This window comes from Ursus maritimus, unplaced genomic scaffold (genome assembly GCF_017311325.1).
Source record: "Ursus maritimus isolate PB19 unplaced genomic scaffold, ASM1731132v1 scaffold_35, whole genome shotgun sequence".
Classification (NCBI taxonomy): Eukaryota; Metazoa; Chordata; class Mammalia; order Carnivora; family Ursidae; genus Ursus; species Ursus maritimus.
Genome location: NW_024426119.1, coordinates 24,801,102 through 24,824,337, shown reverse-complemented (window position 1 = coordinate 24,824,337; position 23,236 = coordinate 24,801,102). Strand labels below are relative to the sequence as shown.

General features: G+C 40.8%; 1 protein-coding gene across 1 annotated transcript in view; it reads right to left on the bottom strand.

Moving 5' to 3' along the window:
* Positions 1-23,236, bottom strand: part of FBN1 (fibrillin 1) — a 225,136-nt gene that overhangs the window by 49,174 nt on the left and 152,726 nt on the right. The window contains exons 29-41 of the mRNA XM_008705933.2: positions 23,075-23,197; positions 21,859-21,984; positions 19,783-19,908; positions 11,776-11,898; positions 11,510-11,632; positions 10,251-10,376; positions 8,350-8,472; positions 6,466-6,588; positions 5,306-5,470; positions 2,853-2,921; positions 2,631-2,756; positions 1,590-1,712; positions 809-967 (exon numbers count right to left, since the gene is read on the bottom strand). Coding sequence (XP_008704155.2) covers positions 809-967; positions 1,590-1,712; positions 2,631-2,756; positions 2,853-2,921; positions 5,306-5,470; positions 6,466-6,588; positions 8,350-8,472; positions 10,251-10,376; positions 11,510-11,632; positions 11,776-11,898; positions 19,783-19,908; positions 21,859-21,984; positions 23,075-23,197 — 1,635 coding nt within the window. The remainder of the gene's footprint in view (positions 1-808; positions 968-1,589; positions 1,713-2,630; positions 2,757-2,852; positions 2,922-5,305; positions 5,471-6,465; positions 6,589-8,349; positions 8,473-10,250; positions 10,377-11,509; positions 11,633-11,775; positions 11,899-19,782; positions 19,909-21,858; positions 21,985-23,074; positions 23,198-23,236) is intronic.

Genomic DNA, 23,236 nt, shown 5'->3' with positions numbered 1-23,236 from the left:
CATCACAGTTCATTCACTCTAAATGATGATGTCATCATTTACCGGCTGATATAAGAACCATGCACCAATTCACTTCTTTTACTCCAAGGACATGGGTTAGACTTTTTTAAAACAAATAACATCACAGAGATTTTTCTCTATGAGGATATAAGAAAAAATTTCTCTCAAGAAGAGTTGTGCTTTCGCATGGTGTTAAGTTTGCTTTATAGTCATTGAGACTCTTAGACTTGATTAGCGCTCCCTTTTTATACGAACTGCTAGGAAGTTTGGAGCCAAACTTATTGCTCATCTTTGGCAAGTGTGTAGAAATTCCCAGCTTGGATTTTTGCATATTAGCCTCTCTCCTTGCTCCAAGTTACTTACCCCTGTTCGCCATTTGCCTTAGGCCTTATTTTACATTCAAATCTTTGTGGGCTGCCTTAAATTCTTTTTGGAACAAGACCAATTACAAATAAGTAAGAATAATAAGAATATGGCTCACCTACCTGTCCTACTGCTTTGTGTAACGTTTCCAGTCTTTTAGCTACGTGGTGAACCCCATAACAATAACAATGTTTATATTTTTATGATATGCTGAGTCTATAAGTCTGATGAGTGAACCAGTGTACAAGCTAGAAAGTCTGTTCTGTGACTCAATTTTCAGCCGGAAGGCCCAGAATCAACTGTGAGTTTAAACATTCGCCTTTGTGAGTGGATTTTTGCTTAGGAAGATAAACAATGAACCCTTCTCTTCTCTTGCTGAGACTCATTTCCCCCACAGTCCATGGGTAATTTATCAACCTAGATTTTTGGTAATGGTGCAACTCACCTGTGCTTGGGATGGGACACTGTTCACAGGGCTTATTCCAGGCCCGGCCAATGTTGTAGGAACAGCAGCACATCTTCTTGGTCATATTGAACAAAAGTTCTCCGTCACAGGTCTGGTTGTCAGCATAATAGTTTCTGTAGCACAAACTTCTTCTCATATCTAGAGGGAAGGGGTTGGTGATAGCGTGGGGAAAGCACAACAGATTTCTAGAGGGGTACTCAAGCAGTGCACTTCTTTTGTATTTTATTGCAACTTGACACACAATTTTCTACCCACATATGCTGCCGTAAGAAAGGGGACTTTGAGAAATGTATTCCCTCGTATTTTGTGCCACAGAACGAAGTCATTTTGGAGCTGCAGCATTAATAAACTTTACACGACTCTCCACCCAATCTCTTAGTAACAATTCTCCACTGCTATTTGGCAGCAATTTTCTCATTTCCGACTCATGATGTTTTAATACTGTAGGTCAGTGCTGTAAATATAATTGTATAAAGATACACCCAAAGTCAAACAAAAGAAGTACTATGAAACTGTTGTTTGGGATTTTCCAACATTACATTTTAAAGAAAACTCCCAACCACCCACACAAGGTGGGGGAAAAAAGGCCAAGCTTATGGTTTACAAGGGAGGAGGCTCTTACAAAGACAGTGAAAGGGTGGCAGGCAGCACTCGGTCTGATGAGTAACTAACACTAAGGACCAATTGCTGAGGTTACAAGCTCCTTTTCTCTTCGCAGATGAGGACCAAACATGCATGATTCAGAAAAGCTTGGACTTACCCATGCAGTTATTCCCCCCATTCACTTGCATGTAGTCTGGAGGGCAGATACAGGTGTAGTTGCCCACAGTGTTGTAACATGTTCCTGGACCACAAATTCCAGGGGTTTCACATTCATTCACATCTGGAATCCAAAGAGAAAGTGACACATGAATATGAAAACTTCACTCTGTGGAATTGTCTGAGACTCAGCGTCCTTATAAATGCTGACAATGGAGGAGAAAATCCCCAGGGGCATTTGGATATCTGGATAAGAAAAATAGATGTTTAATTCATCAGTGTCCTTTGTCTATGCTCATGTGTGTGTTCAGGAAAGGAAGTTCCAGAAAAAGAGGTTTTGCCTTCTGATAGGAGTTCCTAATAAATGAGTCCGTAATATCCTCAAAGGCATGTGGAGATGGAAATGTGGACAAATTATAATTCTCAACTATCCTTCAGAAAGACAGCTAATATTTCATATGTTCTCAAAACCTGTTGTGTGACTCCTGCATATGGATGAAAACCATCTCTCCCACCCCGGTCTATGGTCCAAGGGCTCTGAAAGGCAAAAGTGGTCAATCGTCTCCATCTTTCCAATAACACAGGACGAACAGGAGTGATCACCTCCATCATAAAACCAAAGAGGCTGCCTTTTTAAGGGAAGCTCATTTCAGTGCATCAGTACAGATGGTAAGTGGTGAAGAACAGGAAGAAGAGGAACTCAGAACTTCCCAGAATTCATAAGTCACTGAAATGAGTCCTCTGCCACTCTAATAAAAATGGCTTTTCTAAAGTGCCCAGAAAATTGCAGACATAAGTGGGACTATGGCCCAAGATACGAAAACTCCACTTTTCTTAGAAAAGGAGGAAGATGTGGGGTATATTGGAAATGATAGCATGTCAGTGACATTAATGCAAGCTGCCCTGTGTGCAGCTGGCTGTGTTCATGTTTAGACCATTGGCTATACTGCTAAGTTCTTAGTTTTACTGGTGACTCTATGCTGGTTTTTGAGGTCGGGTTTCAATAGTTGAGAGAACTCATCATCCTGTAAGGACCACTTACCATCACACACTCGGGTATCTTCGTTCAGGTAGTAACCAGTTGGACAGCGGCACTGGAAACTGCCAAATGTGTTGATACATTTCCCGCCTTGGCACAGCCCCGGGAGCTCCTGGCACTCGTCAATGTCTATCACAATGAAAACAACGGCATTTCTTCAGCATTGTCAATAAACCCAAGGAAGTTCAAAACGTGCATACTTTAAGATCAGGGATACAGAATTACCTTCCAATATAACAGTGATAGGATTGGGCCGAAAACCTTCTCCTCCGGGACAAAGGATTTTGTACTCAGCTATTGAAACAAAAAATCAAATTGAGTTCTTTTGAATTGAAAATTTCTAGAAATTGTGTTCTCAAGAGAAAGACTGACGTATCCAACTGAAAATATTCATTTTCAGGAATCTTTAGCAGTTACTCCACCCATCTTAAGCAAGTTAACAACTTTGTGTATACGTGTTATTTTCAAATGGCTTTTAATCTGTGTGCCAAATAAGTGTAAACCCACTGTCCCTAGTCTTTGGACCCTCCACCCACTCTCCTGGCCTCGTGTTCTTGGGAACTATTTTATTCCCAATCGCTGTCACTCTTTCTTTGTAAAGATTATCTTCCCCTTTTTATTTTCTAACAAACTCCTCCATTTTTATGTTTTGTTCAGGCTTACTTCTTCTGTAAGGCTGTAATTCCTTCCTTAATAATGTTAATCAGCCTGTCTCCAAAACCCTTTGCAAACAGAACCTTGGGAAAATCTCTTCTTTCTTGGTTCCCATCCCACTTTTCCTTCTTTCCTTCTTCCTTCCTTCCTTTCTTTCTCCCTTCCTTTCTTTTTAAAGATTTCATTTCTTTGTTTGAGAGAGAGAGAGAGAAAGAGAGAGAACACAAGCTGGGGGGAGGGGCAGAGGGAGAAGCAGACTTTCCCACTGAGCAGGGAGCCCAATGTGGGGCTTGATTCCAGGACCCTAAGATTATAACCTGAGCCAAAGGCAGATGCTTAACCAACTGAGCCACGGAGGCACCCCTTCCATCCCACTCTTCTCTTTAATGCCTAGAGGTCTTTCTTGCCCCTCTGTTTCTACCAAGGGCAGTACTGATTTCCCTGATTTCCCAAACCAACTTTCTACAGTGTCCTTTGATTCCCGCCATGAATTCTGTCATTCAAGTATTTCACTCAAAAACATTTATTCCAGTGCCATGCACCAGCCGTGTCATACATACAGGAACATGTGAATAAGAATGAACCTAATCTGCTGTGTCTTCCTGGTTAGCTTCGAAAAGAATCGGCTCTTTCATAATCATCACGGTCTTTCCAAATCTGATAATCCCTCTCCTGGCTTTCCGAAATGCTAAGTGTGTATGCCAACATGTATACAGTCCTAGCTCTGATCCAGTTTGGGGGAGTGTGGACCTGCACTGCCCTGCTATTCACTATGTATCAATAGAGCTGACTCTCCTACTTAAACATCTTGGCTTGCTTCTTTCAACATCGATGAAATTAACTACCCCCTCTTTCATTTGCTCTCTCCTCCTCTTCCTGCAATCATCCACTTTTTTTAAGCCTCCTCTTTCAGGTCACACCCTTCCTTCAAGGACAATTAAAAAACACCCCAAGTCATCGGTACCTCTGCCATTCAGAACTGACTTTCCCTTCTTAAGAGAAGAGAGAAGGAGGTGCCCGCTACGTAAGCATTCATCCCGGTGCCGAATGCTCAACAGGAATCGCTTCTTTTCATCCTATAACGCATTCAATGAATGAGGAAACTCAATCTTGCTAAGTCACTTGCCCAAAGTGACATGGGTGGCAAGTGAGAGTCCTAACTGGAAGCAGGCGTGCTCCTTCTCCCGCTCATGGCACGTGTCTGTTCTTTCTTCCCTTATTGAGACCTACACTGAATCATAGCTTTTCTTTCTGGATCGTAGTTAGCTAGACCGTACACTTCCGGAGGGCGGAATCTAGTCTACTTCATCTTTGCACACCCAAAGTACACCCTCTAGGTACTCGACAAATAAGTTTAGAACAAGTGAACAAATGACCCTTCAGCGAGGAAAGAATCCGTAGCTATCCCAATATACACTATTAGCAGCACCACTAACCTTTGCCTAAGAAGCTGTATCTGACTCTGAACCCTAACATAGGAGCCACTTAGAAAAATGAGAAGCCTTTTAGATTTTTTAGAAGACTTCTTTATGTTCATACAATCACATTCTAAAGCTTTCTTTCAAGCCATATCATAAGAATGGAAATAGTCTGCCCTTTCATATTTACTTGACTAATTGCTTCTCTTTCACCCAGGGACACTCCAGTCTGTCCTAGAGCCTTTGAAAATTAGCCAGTAGATGATAGGAGAGGTCAATCAATGTGTTCCTGGAAGGTAAGCCATATTCTATAAGTAACCTAGCCTGGAAAATCTTCCTTAAAATAATGCTATCTACTTCTCACTCAGAAGTGAAATGTGGCCTGCCCCACCTGACCTTTTAGTGCGAGTCAACTGGGGACACTTCTGACACCCAAAGTGGGCGTGGGGTCCCTCAACAGGTCTGAGAGTTTTGATCTCCCTTCCCTGACCAAAGAGGAGAGACTGGTGGCAGCTCTCTCCCTCTGTGGCTTCTTTCCTGTGGATCTAGAAAGGAGAGCTGACCTGAACAGGAGTAATAATAATAAACAGGAGGATGTACACTTACATGTGTTCACAGGAGGGCACAGCTCACAAGGTGTGCCCCAGGCTTTCCCCAAAGAACAACAGCAGGAAGCCTTGGAGACACCAACTCCAATTTCATTGCTACAGGCTGTATCTCCATTGTCTCCTCGAGGTCGAATATCCAGATAGCAATTCCCAGAGCGGGTATCTATTTACCATATATGAACAAAAGAGTGTCAGGAAGATTCTCTCTAGGTGAGGACTGAAAATTCAAATCCATCTCAGAGACTGCTTAAAAACCATAATTTACTTTTACTAGGAAACTGAAAAGTGCCCAAACACATATACTGGGACTTCACCTATAGAAAAAAATAACTGAAAGTATACACCAGATTTAGGAAATGTTGAAATTGTTACATTATTACTTTTTTAAAATTTGAGAGTGAAATGTTCAAGGCTGCTTTAAAAAGAAAAGTACACTTCTCTAAGAAATTTTAAGGTCTGTGTCCGAGCTGAGTAATGTGACAGGTGGGACTGCAACCCAGTCAGCTGGTGTGGTATACACTGGTGTTCTATCCATTCTAACATGCCATGACATTGGCAGGAGGTAGGGTCCTCATTCATTAACATTTGCCTCCACTATATGTCAGTTCTTCATGCTGGAATCATCATAAGCTTCTGTGGTTAAAGGGGTAAGAAACCCTTTGATCTTCATGAGAAATTGACAAAAATCCCAAAGTTCTGAAAATGAAGATTTAGAAATAAATTTATAGTGGACTAGCTTGGAACTAAGTCTGACCTGAAGTGATGTGAAACTATAATCTTTATCTCACTTAGTAATATTAGGAAAAATTGTGAAAGACTTTGGCAACAAAAATTCCTGGGTGTTCTGTCTAAGGCATGTTTTTGGATTATCTATGCTGGTTGCTGTCTTCGAGTTATTTTGTAAAACTGTAAGTTGTAAGAAACTGATAATAATACAAATAATTCCTCCCCATAGAAATGCAAATGAATTGTCCTGTATTATGCAACTGTTTGTTTCCCTGTGGTTACCAGCTTTGTATCTATTTGTAAATTCATTCTAGCATTCCTGATTGTGTATGTGTGGTACTTGGAATTCTCCTTTGAACTGGTACATCTTACTGGTTGATACATTAATGAATTTTGTTAAATAATTAAAAAAAAAAAGTTTTAAGTTCTTACCAACACAGCCAACTCGAGTTGGGTTCAGCTCAAAGTCGGGGGGACAATCGCACGTATAGCTGCCTGGGGTGTTGACACAGTTCCCACTGATGCATGTGGTTGGATCCAGACACTCGTTAACATCTAAAACCGAACAGCAAGGGGCACAGTTGTCAGCCAGTGTGGGGGCACACATCACCATGAAACGGTAGCACCGAGTCTGGGGCTCCCAACAAGAATTTTAAGAGTTACTAGTTATAATTACACCTAGAAATACAGTCTTCCACTTCTGAAATAAAACCCCTCAGGAAGGAAATATGTCATGGTCTTTGGTCTTTTTCCCCTGGAACACATTTAGCATTCAAATTCGTCATCAGGAGAAAATATAACTTTGGAACTAGGAAAAATATTCCAGTCAAGGTAACTGAAAGCAAAACACTACTGTGACCTCGGTCAACCGAAAATTCAGACACTGGTTTTAAGAAGATATATTTAATATGTGTGGCTTGTTATTTCACCAAATTAGAGCAAGATGTCCCAGGGAACCCTTAAGAGCAGGCAACTTCTGCCGCCTCCCCAACCGGGCATGCCTGCCTTCCCGCTGAGTATGAGTGCAGATGCACGCACAAGGCTGAGCATGGTCCTTCCAGCCTGCTAAGAGCCACTCTCCCATCACTGGTGCTGTGTGGAATATTTCCCTTTCAGTTTCTATTCCAAAAATATACGCAGAATTCCAGATTTAGGACATGGGTTTTGGCACATTGCACCCTGTGTAATTCTTTTGTCTGTTTTGAACACTCATGAAATACTCAAGAACAGACAAGCTGACTCAGACAGAAGGGAATGGGGAATGAGGCTGATACCTTCTCCTTGGGCTTCCCTCCTACCCCACCTCGGACCTGGTAACCCTCCTGTAGGTTCCTCTGCAGACAGTTCATTTGTTCAGATTGCATGTGAACCTGGAGGGACAGGGCAGACTAACGGAGATGAGGTCAGACATGCTGATGGGGCCCCGAGGAAGGAGTATGGGCCATGGAGAGGAAACTTCCTGAGCATGCTAGAGGCTTAGCTTGGTGTCATAACAGTTTTCAGAAAAAACAGGAGAAGAAAGCCTGGGGAGGAGTACTGGTCCAAACTTAATTCAGGGACGTGGTTGTGATGGTGCCGATGATGGTCATAATCTGCAGAGCCACTGAATCATAGCTTGTTTAGGTAGCTGGAAAAACCCATTTTCCCCCTGAAATCCTGGGCCTATCCAGAAAGGAACATGTTTCCTCAATATCCTGGAATGGACGGGTGGCCTGGGAAAGAGAATTGCACATGTCTTGCGAAGTCTTAACTCAGTGCCAAAGTGAACCAAGTGACGGTCTACTGAGGGCCTATAGCTTTTCTCATGCTTTTTCTTATGCTCCCCGAGAGTTCCTTGCTCTACAGAAAAATGATCACCCTGCTAGAAATTGGTAGGCGAGTTCTCTGAAACACATTCTTTGGTGACCACAGACAGGCCAGGGTGGCAAGGAGTGGGTGTTACAGTGGAGAAGTGCAAGGAGAAACGTCATGATCCCAGCACAGTGCGTGGCCTTCAAAAGGAAACTCTCTGCAAATGTGCCTAAGGAGAAAAGGAATAGCTGGGAAGCCTTACAGCCAGCGCACCCCTGGAACCCTTCTTCTGCAGCCACGAGCTTGACTGTAAGGCTACAGCCCCTGCTCCTTCAACTGCCTGCCACTCTTCCCTCTGTATCCTCACATGTAACTCGTTCCCGGGAATTTATTCCAGGATTCCTGTTGCTTCATCTCTGCTTTTCTTTTGTGACTCTGAATAATCTTACGAGGTCCCAGTGAGGCCCCAACAGCCAGATCCCCGGGAAAGCCGAGAGCAGATTCTGACGTGAACGCATGTCTTACCTGTGCAGTTGCCGCCACTTCTGTCCAGTTCGTAGCCTATCTCGCACTCACAACGGAACAGGCCGGGAAGGTTGTGGCAAGTTCCAAAAACACAGATGTTCGGAAGGGAGCACTCATCGATATCTTGGGGAGGGATGCAAAGGGGGAGAAAGGAAATTTATTTTCGTGCTAAAGGAACTGCCTAATGCCATCACCTGATGTTATTAAGAAAATGAAGACTATCTGACATCAACCTAGATGCTTCTCCTGTAGCCTGTTAGACCAGCTGCCACGTAGGTGAAGCCTCTTGGGTGAGAACTCACTTTTTTTCAGCCCCCACTACGTGCCAAGCAGTAGGCTAAGCATTATCTATATACAGTTTCTGGTGTTTCACACAGGCCCATGTCCCTTTTGTGAAGTAACAGTCCAAAAGGCTATCTGTGACCCAGTTTTTTGGTTGTTCTTATCTACACTGTTACTGTTTTTATCGTGGGTTAAAATTTTACAAACCACAAAGGCTTTGTGGTAACTTTTATGGTCAGTTTTATAATTGTCTACACGCCCAGAGCTCTGTTGGGTGCTCGCTATTGTTGACGGAGGTCTAAAAACTGCAGATGCTTCTTTCAGGCTCTGGTCCCCACCTCGTGCTAACCGCCTGCTTGTGTAATTGACATGCAGGCACATTCACTGCCTTGAGACTGGCTTTAAATAGCCACAACCCCTCTGCCGGCAATGATTTATACGAAGAACGAACAAACACACACAACCTTCCCTTATAGCATTAAGAGAAGCAAAACTCGGACTGTGACTATTTATGTCACCAGAGGTGGCAGAGTACCTGTTTTGGTTGGATGTTCAGAGTAACAAGAGTAAACAAGGCATTAGGCACATGGTCAAGAGCATAATCTGGTTTCTTGCCTCAGAGGAATTTTATATCGAACTCTGCATAGTTAATATAAACTGTATAAAGAACACCTAATGGTTCCATAACAAAGAAAAGTATTTACATAGAACTGTATGAGAGAATCAGTATACATGTCATAGCTACAGACTGATTTTGAGTTAATGTCCTATTAACAAGCAACAATTATTAGTTAAGACATTAATCAGGGTCTTGTTTAAACTTCTACTGTCAATGGTTATCATTTGTTTATTTCTACTGAAATCTTTTTAGTTCACTGTAGACACTAATTCTTCTCCATGAGGGATAATGCACTTAAATCTGACAAGTGTGGGGAAAGAGAAGAACCTTGTGTTTCCTAGTGGGAGCCATCCTGAGCCAGCAGGCTCCCAGGATTCTTCTTGTCCGACCAACACCTCAGGAAGACAGAGCCTCGCGCTGAGAGACAGCATGACGTATAACATTATCCCTAGGGGCCCCCTACTGAATGGATTTGCAAAACACTGCCCCATGTTCACATAGAGTAGATATTTAGAGACCATGTGAGACATGCCCAGTACATTATTCTACATATGGAGAAGATTATCTGCTCTGTTATTAATGCTTTTATTTCTAGAAAGCAAACCATAACAGAGATTAAAAGCATATTTAAGGAGAATCCTTCCATGGGACATGATCGGGGGACTGGTACTTTAGCTCCTTCCCCTAGCGATGGGGATAAACGGGTTGCACTGAGCTAACCACACTTGGTTAGCCTCCCTCTCCCATGACCAACGGTGTACTCATGCTGACCACCTGGCCAAGGCTGGATGTGCAGCTTGTGGCCAGAAAGCTGAGATTTCTCTCTGCACAAAGAGAAATGGTCCAGCTGGAGACCCAATACCTCCACAGACTGAACTGACCAGCTCAGATGTGAAGCCAAAACACACCTCAGTTAAAAAAAAAAAAAAAATCAGGAATGTTTAAATGACCTAACCTTGTCTGGCCCTGCAAGGACCCCGGCAGCTTCCCCGTCAGTTACCTTCACAGGCTTTCCCATCAGCACTGGGCACAAAGCCCATGTCACATTCACAGCGGTACCCTCCCGGGGCGTTCAGGCACTGGCCATTGCCACACAGGTTGAGGTTCTCCGAGCACTCATCAAGATCTACAGCCAGAAAGACACACAAGTTACTCTTCCTCAGTTAGGAGCTTTCCAGTTCCTCAGGCCTTTCATTTTTTATCATTGTCAACCTCCTGAGTGTAGCGGGGTCTCATCATAGTTTCTATTTGACACCTTTAAACCCATTATTTCCTCTCCTTTGAATGTTAGTATTGAATAGTCCACGAATATGGGGCTCAGATTCGGAATCCTGAATGCTAAATTATCCCTAATGATGTAAAATGAAGACTAAGTCAAATGAATCATTCGAATTAAAGCCTTCGTGAGCAGGGTTGTGCACAGAAGGACACATCTATGACAGGAAATGATGTGCTGTGATTTGTACCCATTTCTCAGGTTTCTGACTCGGCTCAGATGGGCAGCAAAAGACCTAGAGCATCAGCGATGAAGGAGGCCAAACTTCCTGTCTGCTCAATCTCTACCGAGCTTTGCTAATAACCACAGGCACTAAATATCAAACAGATGAACGATATATGCCTAGTACATGACACTCCGAATATTTTCTAAGGAGTAACAGGGGGGTTATGATGACAAAACTTCACTGGGTTGGACAAAAACAATTTCAAATGTAATAAAAATTTTCAGCGACTTGAAAAAATTCCAGGCAAATCAACTGACTGGACCTTAGTCTCCTTTATGTTTAAATGGCAACTTGTGAGCAAAGTGCTCAGGATACATTCATGCTTTCAAGTCATATGAAATGGATCTCAATATCTTATCATGATCTAGAACGTCTGAACCCCTTTTCCCTACATAGCTTTCTACAGCAAGCTCACCCTCGGGTTTGGTACAGAAAACAAGTCAATGTTTTCAGTGAGAAATAGGCACAAAAATAGAAAGGCTAAGGATCATAAAAGGGAGTGTGATTTTTTTTTAAAGTAATGACATCATTGCGTACGGTGATACCCATATCAACTATGTAACTACATTTAGCTTCTGAGGTCTCCCTAACTGACCTGACTCCAAATTTCCATTCCACGGGGATGTTGTTTCAAATACCTAATCTTCTCTGTTAAAAGTTGACTGTAATGAGCCTGAAGAACGAACAGTCTGAAAGATGGTCCAACACCTGGCTTCTCTGATTGCCATTTCCACAGTTGCTCCCAACACGAGCCTACCTGTACAAGTGAAGCCATCACCCGTGTAGCCTTCTTTACAGAGGCAGCGATAGGAGCCCATGGTGTTCTTGCAGTCCGCATGTTGGCTGCACATGTGTGTCCCGTTGGAGCATTCATCCAGATCTTATGGAAAAAAGTCACATCATTATGAGCAAAAAGCATCACATTTAAAGTCAGTAGTATGCACATTTTTCTTTACAGAATTTTAAATAGTATCATATTTATAATCTACGCAGCTCATGAGAAGCAATTATTTTTCAACCCACCGGTGCACTTGATGCCATCTCCAATCCATCCAGGGCTGCAGCTACATTTGAAGCTTCCTGCCGTGTTGGTACATACAGCATGCCTGTCGCAGTTGTGCGCTCCAATTTCACATTCGTTGATGTCTGGAAAAATCACCAGTGGTTTAAAAAAAGGTTAGCACGGATGCCTTTTTGGTCTTTGAAATAACTTAGCAATAGCAACGAGCAACTTCAAAAGTTGACTCACTTTCACACTTTCCATAATATAACATAGATTGGTTTAGCATTCACATATATAACTCTACATACATTGAACAGCTTTACGTTTTAATTTAGAAAGAAAGGACAATACGATGCTACTTGCTATTAATTTTAATTATCTCCCATTATTTTAAGGTAAGTGTCCAGTCACTGCAAAACAAAATGAACCTCTTTCTCGTTGAAGACCTTAAAAAGCGATTTGCCTAACGTCCTATGGCATTAACATGCATGGTCACATGTTTCTATTCCCAATATTTTTATTAACTATAGAGTAATGGTGTACATTGTTATCATATCTCATACAGACAAAGGAATACAATGTTGGCATACTAGAAAAATTTTTCACTCATATGCTATATATTAAATATAGTTTATTCTTAAATGGAAGTACTAGATTAATTAATTACGCTTTATTTTTATAAAGGTTTTACTTTAGGCATTGCTAATTCAAACATTTGCAGGGAATTTTCCTTAAGGCAGTGAGTGAACCATCTTTCCTCTAGCTTCTCAGAGTTCTAGCACGTTGGAGACCCAAGCCTTCTTGTATATTTCATGTAAAACTCAAATCAATCCAATGGAGATTTTTCTGTAAAAGGAGTACCAGATTAAGGTCACATTACTGTCAAAAAGAGACAACAGGCCTAAAACGCAGTCACTTGTGCTAAGCCCCATATCAGCCAACCATGGCTTAATACCTAATCTAATTGCAGCCTCTTCCAGGAATGAAACTTTTAACCAGTTAATCTGGAGTTACCTGGTAACTAAGGTTAGCACTAAGAGGTAATCTACCTGATAGACCTCTCCTGTCCCCATAGGAAGGAGACCTTGACTGAAACAATCTCCTCTTTCCTTGCTTCTCTCCCCCTCTCTACCAGAAAAACCTTCCGTTTTGTACAGCTCCTTGGAGCTCCTTTGTATTTGCCAGATGGGATGCTGCTGGAAGCATAAATCATGGAATAAAGCCAATAAAATCTTCAAATTTTACTCAGTTCAATTTCATTTTTTAACATTACTAAAAGACCCCAAATTCTTGAAAGTTCTCCATTCTCCAAAATTCCATTTCCAAATTTAGCCAAGACAGATTCTATAATCTAAAAGTGCCATAAAATATAAAGTGAAATGTGTTGTTTTCTGTGATATTGGGACTTATAATAAGAAATAAACATTTGGTCTTTGTCCCTGATTCTGGTACAGAGCTCTTAAACCCTTGGAATTACTTCAGTGATGAGAGCACAAAAGGTGTCTTTTTATATTGACGAGGTTAATTTTGGACTTCACCTAAGGATGGGGTTCACTGCCAGGAGAATCAAACATGTGATTAGAGGGTTAGAACTTTCAGTTCCACCCCCCTGACCTCCATGGGAGAGAGGCTGGGAGTTGAATCAACAGCCAATGGCCAATGATTTGATCAATCATGCCTATGTTATGAAGCCTCCATAAAACAGAAAAAGATGGGTTCGGAGAGCTTCTGGATTGGTGAACATGCGGAGATTCCGGGAGAATGGCTTGCTCAGAGAGGGCCTCAAAGCTCCAAACCCCTGCCCCATGCCTTGCCCTGTGCATCCCTTCTCTCTGGCTATTCCTGGGTTATATCCTTTTATAATAAACTGGTAATCTAGCAAGGAAACTGGTTTCCTGGGTTCTGTGATGGGACAGAGGGTGGTGAGAACCTCTGATTTATAGGATTAATAGCCAGTCATTCCAAAGCACAGGTAACAACCTGGACTTGTGATTGGCATCTGAAATGAGGATAGTCTGTATAACTGAGCCCTTAACCTGTGGCATTTTTCACTATCTCCGGGTAGATATTGTCATCAGAATTGAGTTGAATTTTAAGATACCCTGTTGGTGATCAGAATTGAAATCAGTACCAGAATCTTTATTCCCCAAAATGAATCCATAATGAAAGACAGGTATTTCACTTTATAACAACTTTTTCATTAACTAAGAACTCGGAAATACGGATACTATGACTCTATATGGAAACCAACGTCTAACACAAAGCTTAGGTCAAGAAGGATAGTTTGGGCATGTGAAATGTTGCAAGAATTTTCAGTGATCATTTGAAAAGTGGCATGAAAAAGAAACTGGGCAAGCAACTTGTGTTTACCCTTTTGTTTACTTAAGAAGCCCAATTAAATGATTTTTGAAAGTGTTTGGAAACACACTGTTTGCCAAATGTTCCATCTGAAGCCCTGAAATGGTCCTGGGATCTCTGGCTTCTTCATAACTTCTAGAGCAAACACAAAATAAAATAATGACATTTTTCCTACAAAAATACTTCGTAACATCACTAACAATCGTAAAATGAAAACACGCCTGGAAGAAAGTTCTTACAATCACAATGTATTGTATGGGTGAATTTTAATGTAGCCTTGGCAGCCACATGAGTCTATTGAGTTATTAAAGCAGGTCAAGGGAGGCACATACCAGGCAGCTTTAGACTTGTGACTGGAAGCTTTAACCAACTGACTAATTGAGCACGGCACATTCCAAGGAAATGAGGAGGAAGGCCAGCCCAGGGATAATAGTGGTAAGTATGCTCGGGAATTCAAGAAAGTAAGCCTGACCTCACGGGCTCCAAGCAGGACCATTGACACTTCGTCCTCAGGTAATCACTCCCCTCAGAGTTAAGGACCACTTTTGCAGAGTCCTGTCTTCATTTCCCTCCTTTATTTGTCCCGATCTCTGAGTTTGGTAGAAATGATAAGCTTCCACTGCCTAAGTATTGAAGCTTTTTAATGTTATAAAGTCAAGGCATTTTCTAAGTGGAAAAAACTCAGAATTTGACTTTCCTAATTCTCAGTTACTCAGAGGAGAATACCGTGGTCCCCAAGAACATGGGGACTTTCAAGGGCCCCAAGGTCAGTAAGTGGCAGAACTCATTTCTGAGTCCACTTGAACTCATTTTCCCTGTCTGCTGCTCGGCACTTTCCCTTGGGCCATGGCAGCCTAATCGTGCTGATTTCTTCAGTCACATAAGAACTTTACTCTAAGCCCCACTTTCTGGAGTTTTCAAAATCTTTGTATTAACAGACTTACAGAAAATTTCACTAATCTTTTCTACTAAGTACAATTTTCAGAGATGATCATAGCCTGTCAATCTAGCCTGTCAATCTTTTTCTTTCCAAATTTTCTAAGGACCAAATGTACCCTGATTTGCATATGAGTTTTTTTAACCTTTCACACTTAATCTTGCAATTAAGAGCTATTTTTTTGAAAAGGAGTCTCCCTCCCTTTTTTTAATCAATAATATGCTAATATAAATTTATAATTCAAGACAATACATGTAGTTTTACTGCAATGTTTTCAAGGTGAAAAGAAATTCCATCTGCAAGAAGCCATGTATCATAGGCTTTAGGATACCAGGAGATGATACTCAGGAGACAATATTCAAGTCTCCATTTCATGAATATTTGTTTAAGTCATTATCTCAATGACTTCCCGTCAGTATGCAACAAGTGAGTTGGTCCTAAGGTGCAAAGGCACCTTTGAGGAAAAGCTCTTTGCACGTGTGTATATGTGCACGCATACTATTGTCCACTATTATTTATTAATTATTTCTATGGCACACTTGGACCTAAGACTGCACGCACTTCATTATAAAAGCAAACAGAAGGGGAAACTGAGCCATAAGGAAAACAAGCAAACAAAATGCTGTATTCAAACATCTACTCCTCAATAAGTGTGAAGGAAACATAGCACATGCTTGCCAAGAACATCTCTTTCTGTACAAATGTTCTCTTTCCCCCACAAGTTTGCTCCAGACAGAAAATTCCTTTTTTAAGATTAAGAATAAGCCCAAGCCAAGAAAAGCAAGGAAATTCAAATTTAGGGCTGACACTGCAACCTCCTTAACCCCACCAAAGTTTCCTCACAAAGACTCAGAGGTCCTCCTTGCATGGTTGTCTTGATGGGCCAGGGTGTGGTCTGAGCAGACCCCGTGCACAGGTGCTGGGTGTGTCCCCCGACACTCGAGTAAGGGCTTGTGCTCTGAGCTGCTCTGGCCTCCTCTGACAGTCCTACAAGGCGAGGCTCTATCAGCCCCACACACCTGCCCTCCTGCCATGTGGACATCAGTAGCAGCAGAGCTGGCACACCGTGAGATCTCCTTGATGGGGCATTGGGGAAGAGGACATTAGAATAAATGGAGAGGCCAAACATGAAGGCTTGGGTTTCTCAATTTGGACCCAGATGCGAGCCAAGACTATTTAACTGAACACCCACGGAGTTTTCACAGGCTGACAGCCAGTAGAGGACAATTAGCAGTGATAAGAAGCTGGAAGGAAACGGGCACAAATTCTCCCTGAGTCCTGATGGTTTTGAAGTATACGATTCTCTGTCATGGACTAAGACCTATGAGTAACATTTCTCGTGTGAAAAGCAGCAGAGAGTTTGAGAAATGGAATTACCCAGATATGCTGCTATTTTAACTAGAAACAATTCTGATTTTAATGGCGTGCTTGCTCACTAACTGACTGAGTGAGCCCATGATGGGAGGTAGGGTCTTACGAATTAGTTTGTGAAAGCCAGGACCCACCAGAGATGGCACCTAGCAGCAACCTGGTTCTCCTTCTTCCAATTTGTGGTCTGATTACAATGATGTAGAATGAGCAGCAGAAGCCTTGCATGTGGGCCACAGAAAAACTGTAACCCAGCACCCTTAAGCTAGGACAGAAGAGCTATGTTCTAGATTTTAAGCAAATGTACATTCTCTCTCCATTTAATTAAACGTTCTCCTCAGAAACACCCATGATTTGAACAAAGCTGAAGGAGAAAAAAGAAACCCTTAACATCTGTGTGGGCTGGGAATGTAAGTCAGTGGGTGGATTCTGAGCGCTGCTAAAGTGATTGGGAGAAAAAAACATGTTTATTTGTTAAAATGGAAACAATCAGTAATGACAAGGGAGCTGAAATATTTAGACAAAGCTGTAATGGAACCCAGAGGACATTTTTTGAGTTCTCATGAAACAAAGTTCTTCCCTATGAAATACCATACATATTTTTATAATTCCTTTACAGGGTACTCAAATATATATACATATATATATATATACACACACACACATATATTATATATATTATAAGTATACACATTATGTGTCTGTATATATATTATATATGTAAAAAATATATTTACATATATCATCAAAAACATTGTTCCAGGTTTGTTCTTCGCTGCTATTTGTGGTGTGGCTTGCTTATCCCATTAGGCAAGATACATATCTCTATTTACGTTAGTTGCCTGGGACATTATAAACACTTGCCTTTAACATGACTATCACCAGGGTAACCTGACGGTATTCTAAGTTGGGAGTGACACTAATTTCAAACTAAAAGCAGGCTAAAAGAGCCCTAGTTACATGGGATTAAAAATACACCCTGGCTCAGATTTTTTAAAACTTGTTTTCAAGTATACCAACTCACTGCCAACTCCTGTTTGTGTAAGTCATTTCCAATCAAACGTGATCCTTTTGGTTGAATAACAGTATTTACAGAGGACCTCTTTCTCTTCCCTCACTGATGCACCCCCTCTTTCCATACCTCACTGCAGGGGTGCTTACCCAAGAGGAACACTTGCATAACTACAAGGCACCCTGGTGAGTTGTTCAAGCTCGAGAACCAGTGGGAGAACTAGCAATAAAATCCCGAGTTCTACAGCTTCGCGTTGAGAATATCACATGCCGCGCTGCTCTGATATCAACGGGGCTGTGAAACTCCGGTCTTCTCCCGACAGTGCTGGCTGGATTCGATGAAACTGAAAAGTCATTTTAGGCTACCATTTAAAAGTAGAGGGATGTTGGCCCTTAGGAAAGAACAGAGTATTTCTTGGACCTCAAATCTAAGTTTCTGTTCATGCGATTTACCAAAAGACTGCTGTTCGTAATGTAAAACTGGAGTCATCTCATCTACTATGAAGCATAAGGCTCTCATCACCACGGTGCAAACTCAATTATGAAAAACAAGCCTTTTCATATACTGAGTTTAAACTCATTTCAAGCATGTATCAGTAACTAGTAGTATAGACGTTTGCTGAACTAGAAGTTGTGTCTTTACAATGACTGCTGGGTACTGTGTCTGTAGGTCTCATTTTATGATGACAACAATAGCTCCTATTTATTGACCAGCTATTGTGCACCAAGCACTGTGCCAAGGGCACTATACACATCATATCTCATTTATCTAAAATGATATTACTATTGTATAAAATCTTAAGCTTTCTTCATGGTGAAAGGCCTAAAATGATCAGCCTCTGTACATGCCTCTGTTAGCTGGAATTTGGAGCATGAAATTCTAGAGATCCTTTTCTTATAGGGAATGAAGACTGTCCCCTTCGATTAAATTCTCCCTCTGTAAGCCTCTTGGTTCTCTGGGCTGAATTTCAGTGAGGTCAACGGACCCGAACAATGGTATTAGCCTCTATTAGGTAAAATGCAATATGGAACTCTCTTACCTTCCCCTACATCAGTGCCGGACCACCACCCCTTACCTCAAGTCCTGTATTTATCCTGAAAGCTTCCAGTAAAGAATGAGCCACAGACATACTGAGCTAAGCATCCTTTGTACCCCAGAGACCAGTAGTTGCGATTTTAAACGCCGTTCCACTTACTAGAACGGACCCCTAGCCATGCTTCATATGAAGAGTAATATAGTGAGCGTGAAAGCATTCTAGCTTCATGCTTCTCTTTATAATTTGGCTAGAATTTGTCATTTTTGAACCAATAGTAATATTATTGGCATTATCTCGTATATCTATAAATTTGAAACTTAGCATTATTGGACAGTTTGGAATGATAATAAATATCCTTGCAAACTTTCTTGAAAAAATGTTGATATAATTAAGAAAAGGACATTTACCACACTGCCAATCTGCAAATATTTTAATGTTCGTTTCAAGTCGCAAGGGCTTGCCAAACTGGCTTTTGGAATTAAAGTCTGTTATTTGTAAAGAAATTACGCCATTACCTAATTCAAGCTCACCATGATCTCCGTTATGTTTTAAATTATGTTATATCCCATAATCTGTCATATTACTACAAGTCACTATAGTGAAACTGTAATATATTATTCCACATACTTACCATCATGGCCTCAAATTTGAAACCACCAACTAAATACTTAATAACAATATCATCCACACAGAATGACTTCTTTTATTTGATGTTTAATAAAATAAACTTCTCCAAATATTGTGAAAAGATTTTCTTATGGACTATTGGTATTAGGCAAACAAAATTACTAATGGTTTAATTATCACCTCAGAAGATTTGCTAATCCCCAGGAATTATTTGGGCTAAAGCAACTGGATACATCAAAAGCACACTAATTTAAGGAACTGGAAGACTGATGGGAATTGATGAAAAATACGAATTGTAGGTTGTTTCTTTAAAACCTTAGTTATAAAACCTTAAATGAAATGTTGACAAGGCAGGCTTGCTTTAATAAAGGGATAGGAATGTTTAGTAATTAGCATGTTAAGCACTCTGATATAAAAATGTGGTTGAAACCTCATAAAAATATGATATTTACGGTGTTAGTTATAGTGGTAATTCATCCATTATGCCTTTTTTCACAGGTAAAGAAAAAAGCTTGAGCGTAGATCTAAAGTATGACATGTTTCAAAGCAGGGCAGGCTAAGTTAATGAAAAATGGTCCACAAAATGCTTTATAAAGCACTTAAAACGTTAGTAGTTTTAAAACTTGCATTACTCTGGTAGTCATCTCTTAGCCATCAAGCGTTTTTTGTTCAAATTGAAAAAAACATACCTGTACAGCCAGTTTTTCCTTTTTTGCCTGAATATCCCATATCACAGTGGCAGATAAATGAGCCTTTAGTGTTTTCACAGGTTCCACTTAGGCAGATATTCGGATTCAGGTCACATTCATTGACATCTGTAAAATATAGATATTATTAATACATATAACTATTTGTTCGATACCACTGAAAACTTTTTTCCTGAGATAAAACAATGATGACAAATAAATTAGAAAAGGTGAAGTGCTTTCGCACCCGCCCCCCCCAAAAAGTGTCATATTTACAGAGCTCAATTCACACTTGCCTTCTATCCTGCAGGCTAACCAGGCCGCTGGCTCTTTATCTGGGTCAAGTAAGCAAATAAACTGATGGACTCTAGGGTGCTTTTAGAGCCTGTTTATGTGACAGTCTAGAAAACCTTTTAAAGCAACATATTCTGTTGCAAGATAAAAATTTTAATTCAGTCTGCAACTGCCAACATTTTAGTTTCCAATATTTAAAAGAATAGATGAACTAATAGTCTTCATGCAGATAGTTACAAACTCCACTTCTTTCCCAAATTAAAAATTATCTACTTTTTACGACATGCACTTTAATTTATAGGACTTCAAAAATATTCGGTAAAGGTTTCCTGAAGATAAAAATGTGACAGGATTTAAATATTTTCAATTCTAGACTCTTGTTTCTGGCCAAGATGGAGTAATAGAGATGGAATTTATTTTCCCATGTGAAACACCAGCAAAAGGACCACAGAGGCAACAGAAGATAGTGATGCCTGACAGAAAGAAAACAAGCTAGGAGAGTTCAATGAATGTCCCAGATTACGGTGTAGGGATAGTTTTAAGGCCATGACATAGGGGAGAGGACAGCAGGTATAGTTGGGTAGTCCCAGAGTTGAGGGGAAAATGCTGGAAGTCCTGGAAGCCCAAGGTAGCCAGAGTTCACAGGGCAGAGTAAAGGACAGAAGAAAGCTGCATAGAGAGAGAGCTCTGGGGACCTGCAAAGGGTCCCTGTCACATGTTCAGATCTTAGAAAGATCAATGCAATCATGTAAAGAAACTACTCAAGGCTAGGGGAAGTGCCACCCAAAAGAATTAGAGGGAACAATCATCAGAGCTCACAGAAGGCCTGCAATTGTACCTGTTCCTACTGGTCAGACTGGAAAATCTCATAATTCAGAAGGGTCTTGCCTCAGTCATGGCACAAAATAAGCCTCAGAGTAACCGCTGCTTAAAAGCATAAAAGCAAGACTTTAAAAGGACCCATCTGTTTCCAAATAACTTATCTGGGTTCCAGAATAAAGCCCAAGAATATTTCTAGGGATACAAAAATATCTAGCAACTAGTAAGTCAAAATTTATCATGGATGCCAGCATCCAATCAAAAATTACCAGGCATTCAATGAGGCAGGAAAATATGACCCGTAATGAGGAAGAAAGTCAATTTACTGAAATGACTCAGAACTGACACAGATGATGGAATTAGTAAACAAGGACATTAAAGCAGTTATTATAACTCTATTTCATAGGCTCAAAAAGCTAGAGGATGAGTGGACCTATCAAGTAGAGACAGGGAAGATGTGAAAAATGACCCAAATCAAATTTTTAGAGATGAAATTACAACATCTTAGATTACAAAGATACTGAATGGGATTAGATATTGCGGGAGAAAAGTACAACAGATGTGAAGACATAGCAATAGAGTACGTCAATGCAATCATTCTAGAGTCTACTGCATTCTGGTCAGAAATAAATTTTGTTTGCCTTTAATAAAATACTTAAAAGGCCTAAATTCTAGCCACAGAAGGGCTAAGTGGACAGAAATAACGCACAGACATAAAACAAATGTCCATGTGGGTTGACCAATGGTCAGCTCGGTCCACATAACGTATCTGACAAGAACATCATCTCGCAGTCGCAAGAAAGTTGCTCTCTGGAATGCTGGCTTTGGAATATTAGTAAGATGCCCCTAAATATCCTTACTTTTCCCATAGGATCCATTTATCAACTTCCCAAACCCATGTTTGTGTAATTTAGCAGTGCTTGTGAATAACCAGACAAAATGGGAAATTCTGTGTTCTTTGCTTACCTACACAAGTCTTCATGTCTTCAGACGCCATGAATCCATCATAACACAAGCACCTGTACTCCCCGGGTATGTTTGTACACTGACCGCCATCACAGATATTGGGGTTATCTTCACACTCATCAATGTCTGCAGAGAAGAAAACCAACAATAGCATGTTGTTAATAGTAGATCTATTACTAGGTGGCGAAAAAGTCAACTGACTCAGGTCAAATAAACTCAGCCTATTTGCATAAGAGAATTAGCTCTCAAATCCAAATGAAGCTTTAAATTATCCCATCAATTTATCCTGGGTAAAAAAAGCAGAGAACCATTTTCAAGAACTAGAACATACTGTTCAGGGTCAAGCTCCACATCGTCTTAGAAATCCATTATTTAATTAGCAATTTTATCCCTGACATGATTTTATCGTTTAACAGTGATTGTGAATTTTATTTTATTTTTCTCATTGTCAAATTTAAATGCCTAAGGTCGATCATCCTCTGGTTTACTGATATTGTAAAGGTGAAACTTGCTTATTAAAATAAGCATATCCACCTAGATGCACTTTTAAGAAAAACATTTATATTATTTTCAACATTTGACTTTTATAGTCAAATTTATATCTAAGGTTTTGGGGGGACATTTTTCTAGATCTGATAAAGTAATTTTGATCCCTAAACCCAAGTTCTCTTCTTAACCGAAACCCAAAATGAAAACCTGTTTCACCCACCTCCTTTCTTGTCTCTCGCTAGAGACATGGCTCTTCCAGCCCAAGATGACACAACAGGAAGTGTGAATTAGAGCAGCAGTTCTCAAGTTTTGGCACATATCCGAATCACTTGGAGAACTTGTGAAAATAGATTATTGGGATCTATCCCCAGAAGTTTCTGATTCAGTAGGTCTGGGTGGGGCCCAAGATTTTGCATTTCTAACACATTCTTGGGTGATGCTGCTGGTCAAGAGCAGCCCTGAAGTGAGCCAAAAGCTCAGATTCTTCAAGACTATATCTTATACTCCATGCACCAGGAACTGTGCAAAGTGCTATATGCATTCTCCCACACAGGCAATCTGAATCCCGTCTTATAGACGAGGAATCTGATGCTTAGGATCTTTATCAAGGACGCACAGCTAAAATGTGTAACAAAACAAAATTTGAACTCAGGACGGTCTGACTACAAAGTCTGGGCCCTGAACTGCTCTAGGTGTGGACCCGTCATTAAGAATTTCACCTACTCACCGGTGCATGACCTCTGGTCGGGCATTAGTGCAAATCCTGGCTGACAACTACACTCATAGCTGCCTTCAGAGTTTGTACAGAAGGTCTCACAACCACCGTTCATTATGTTGCATTCGTCGATGTCTAAGAAAAAGAAAAAGAAAATCACCTTTCTTTGTGTCT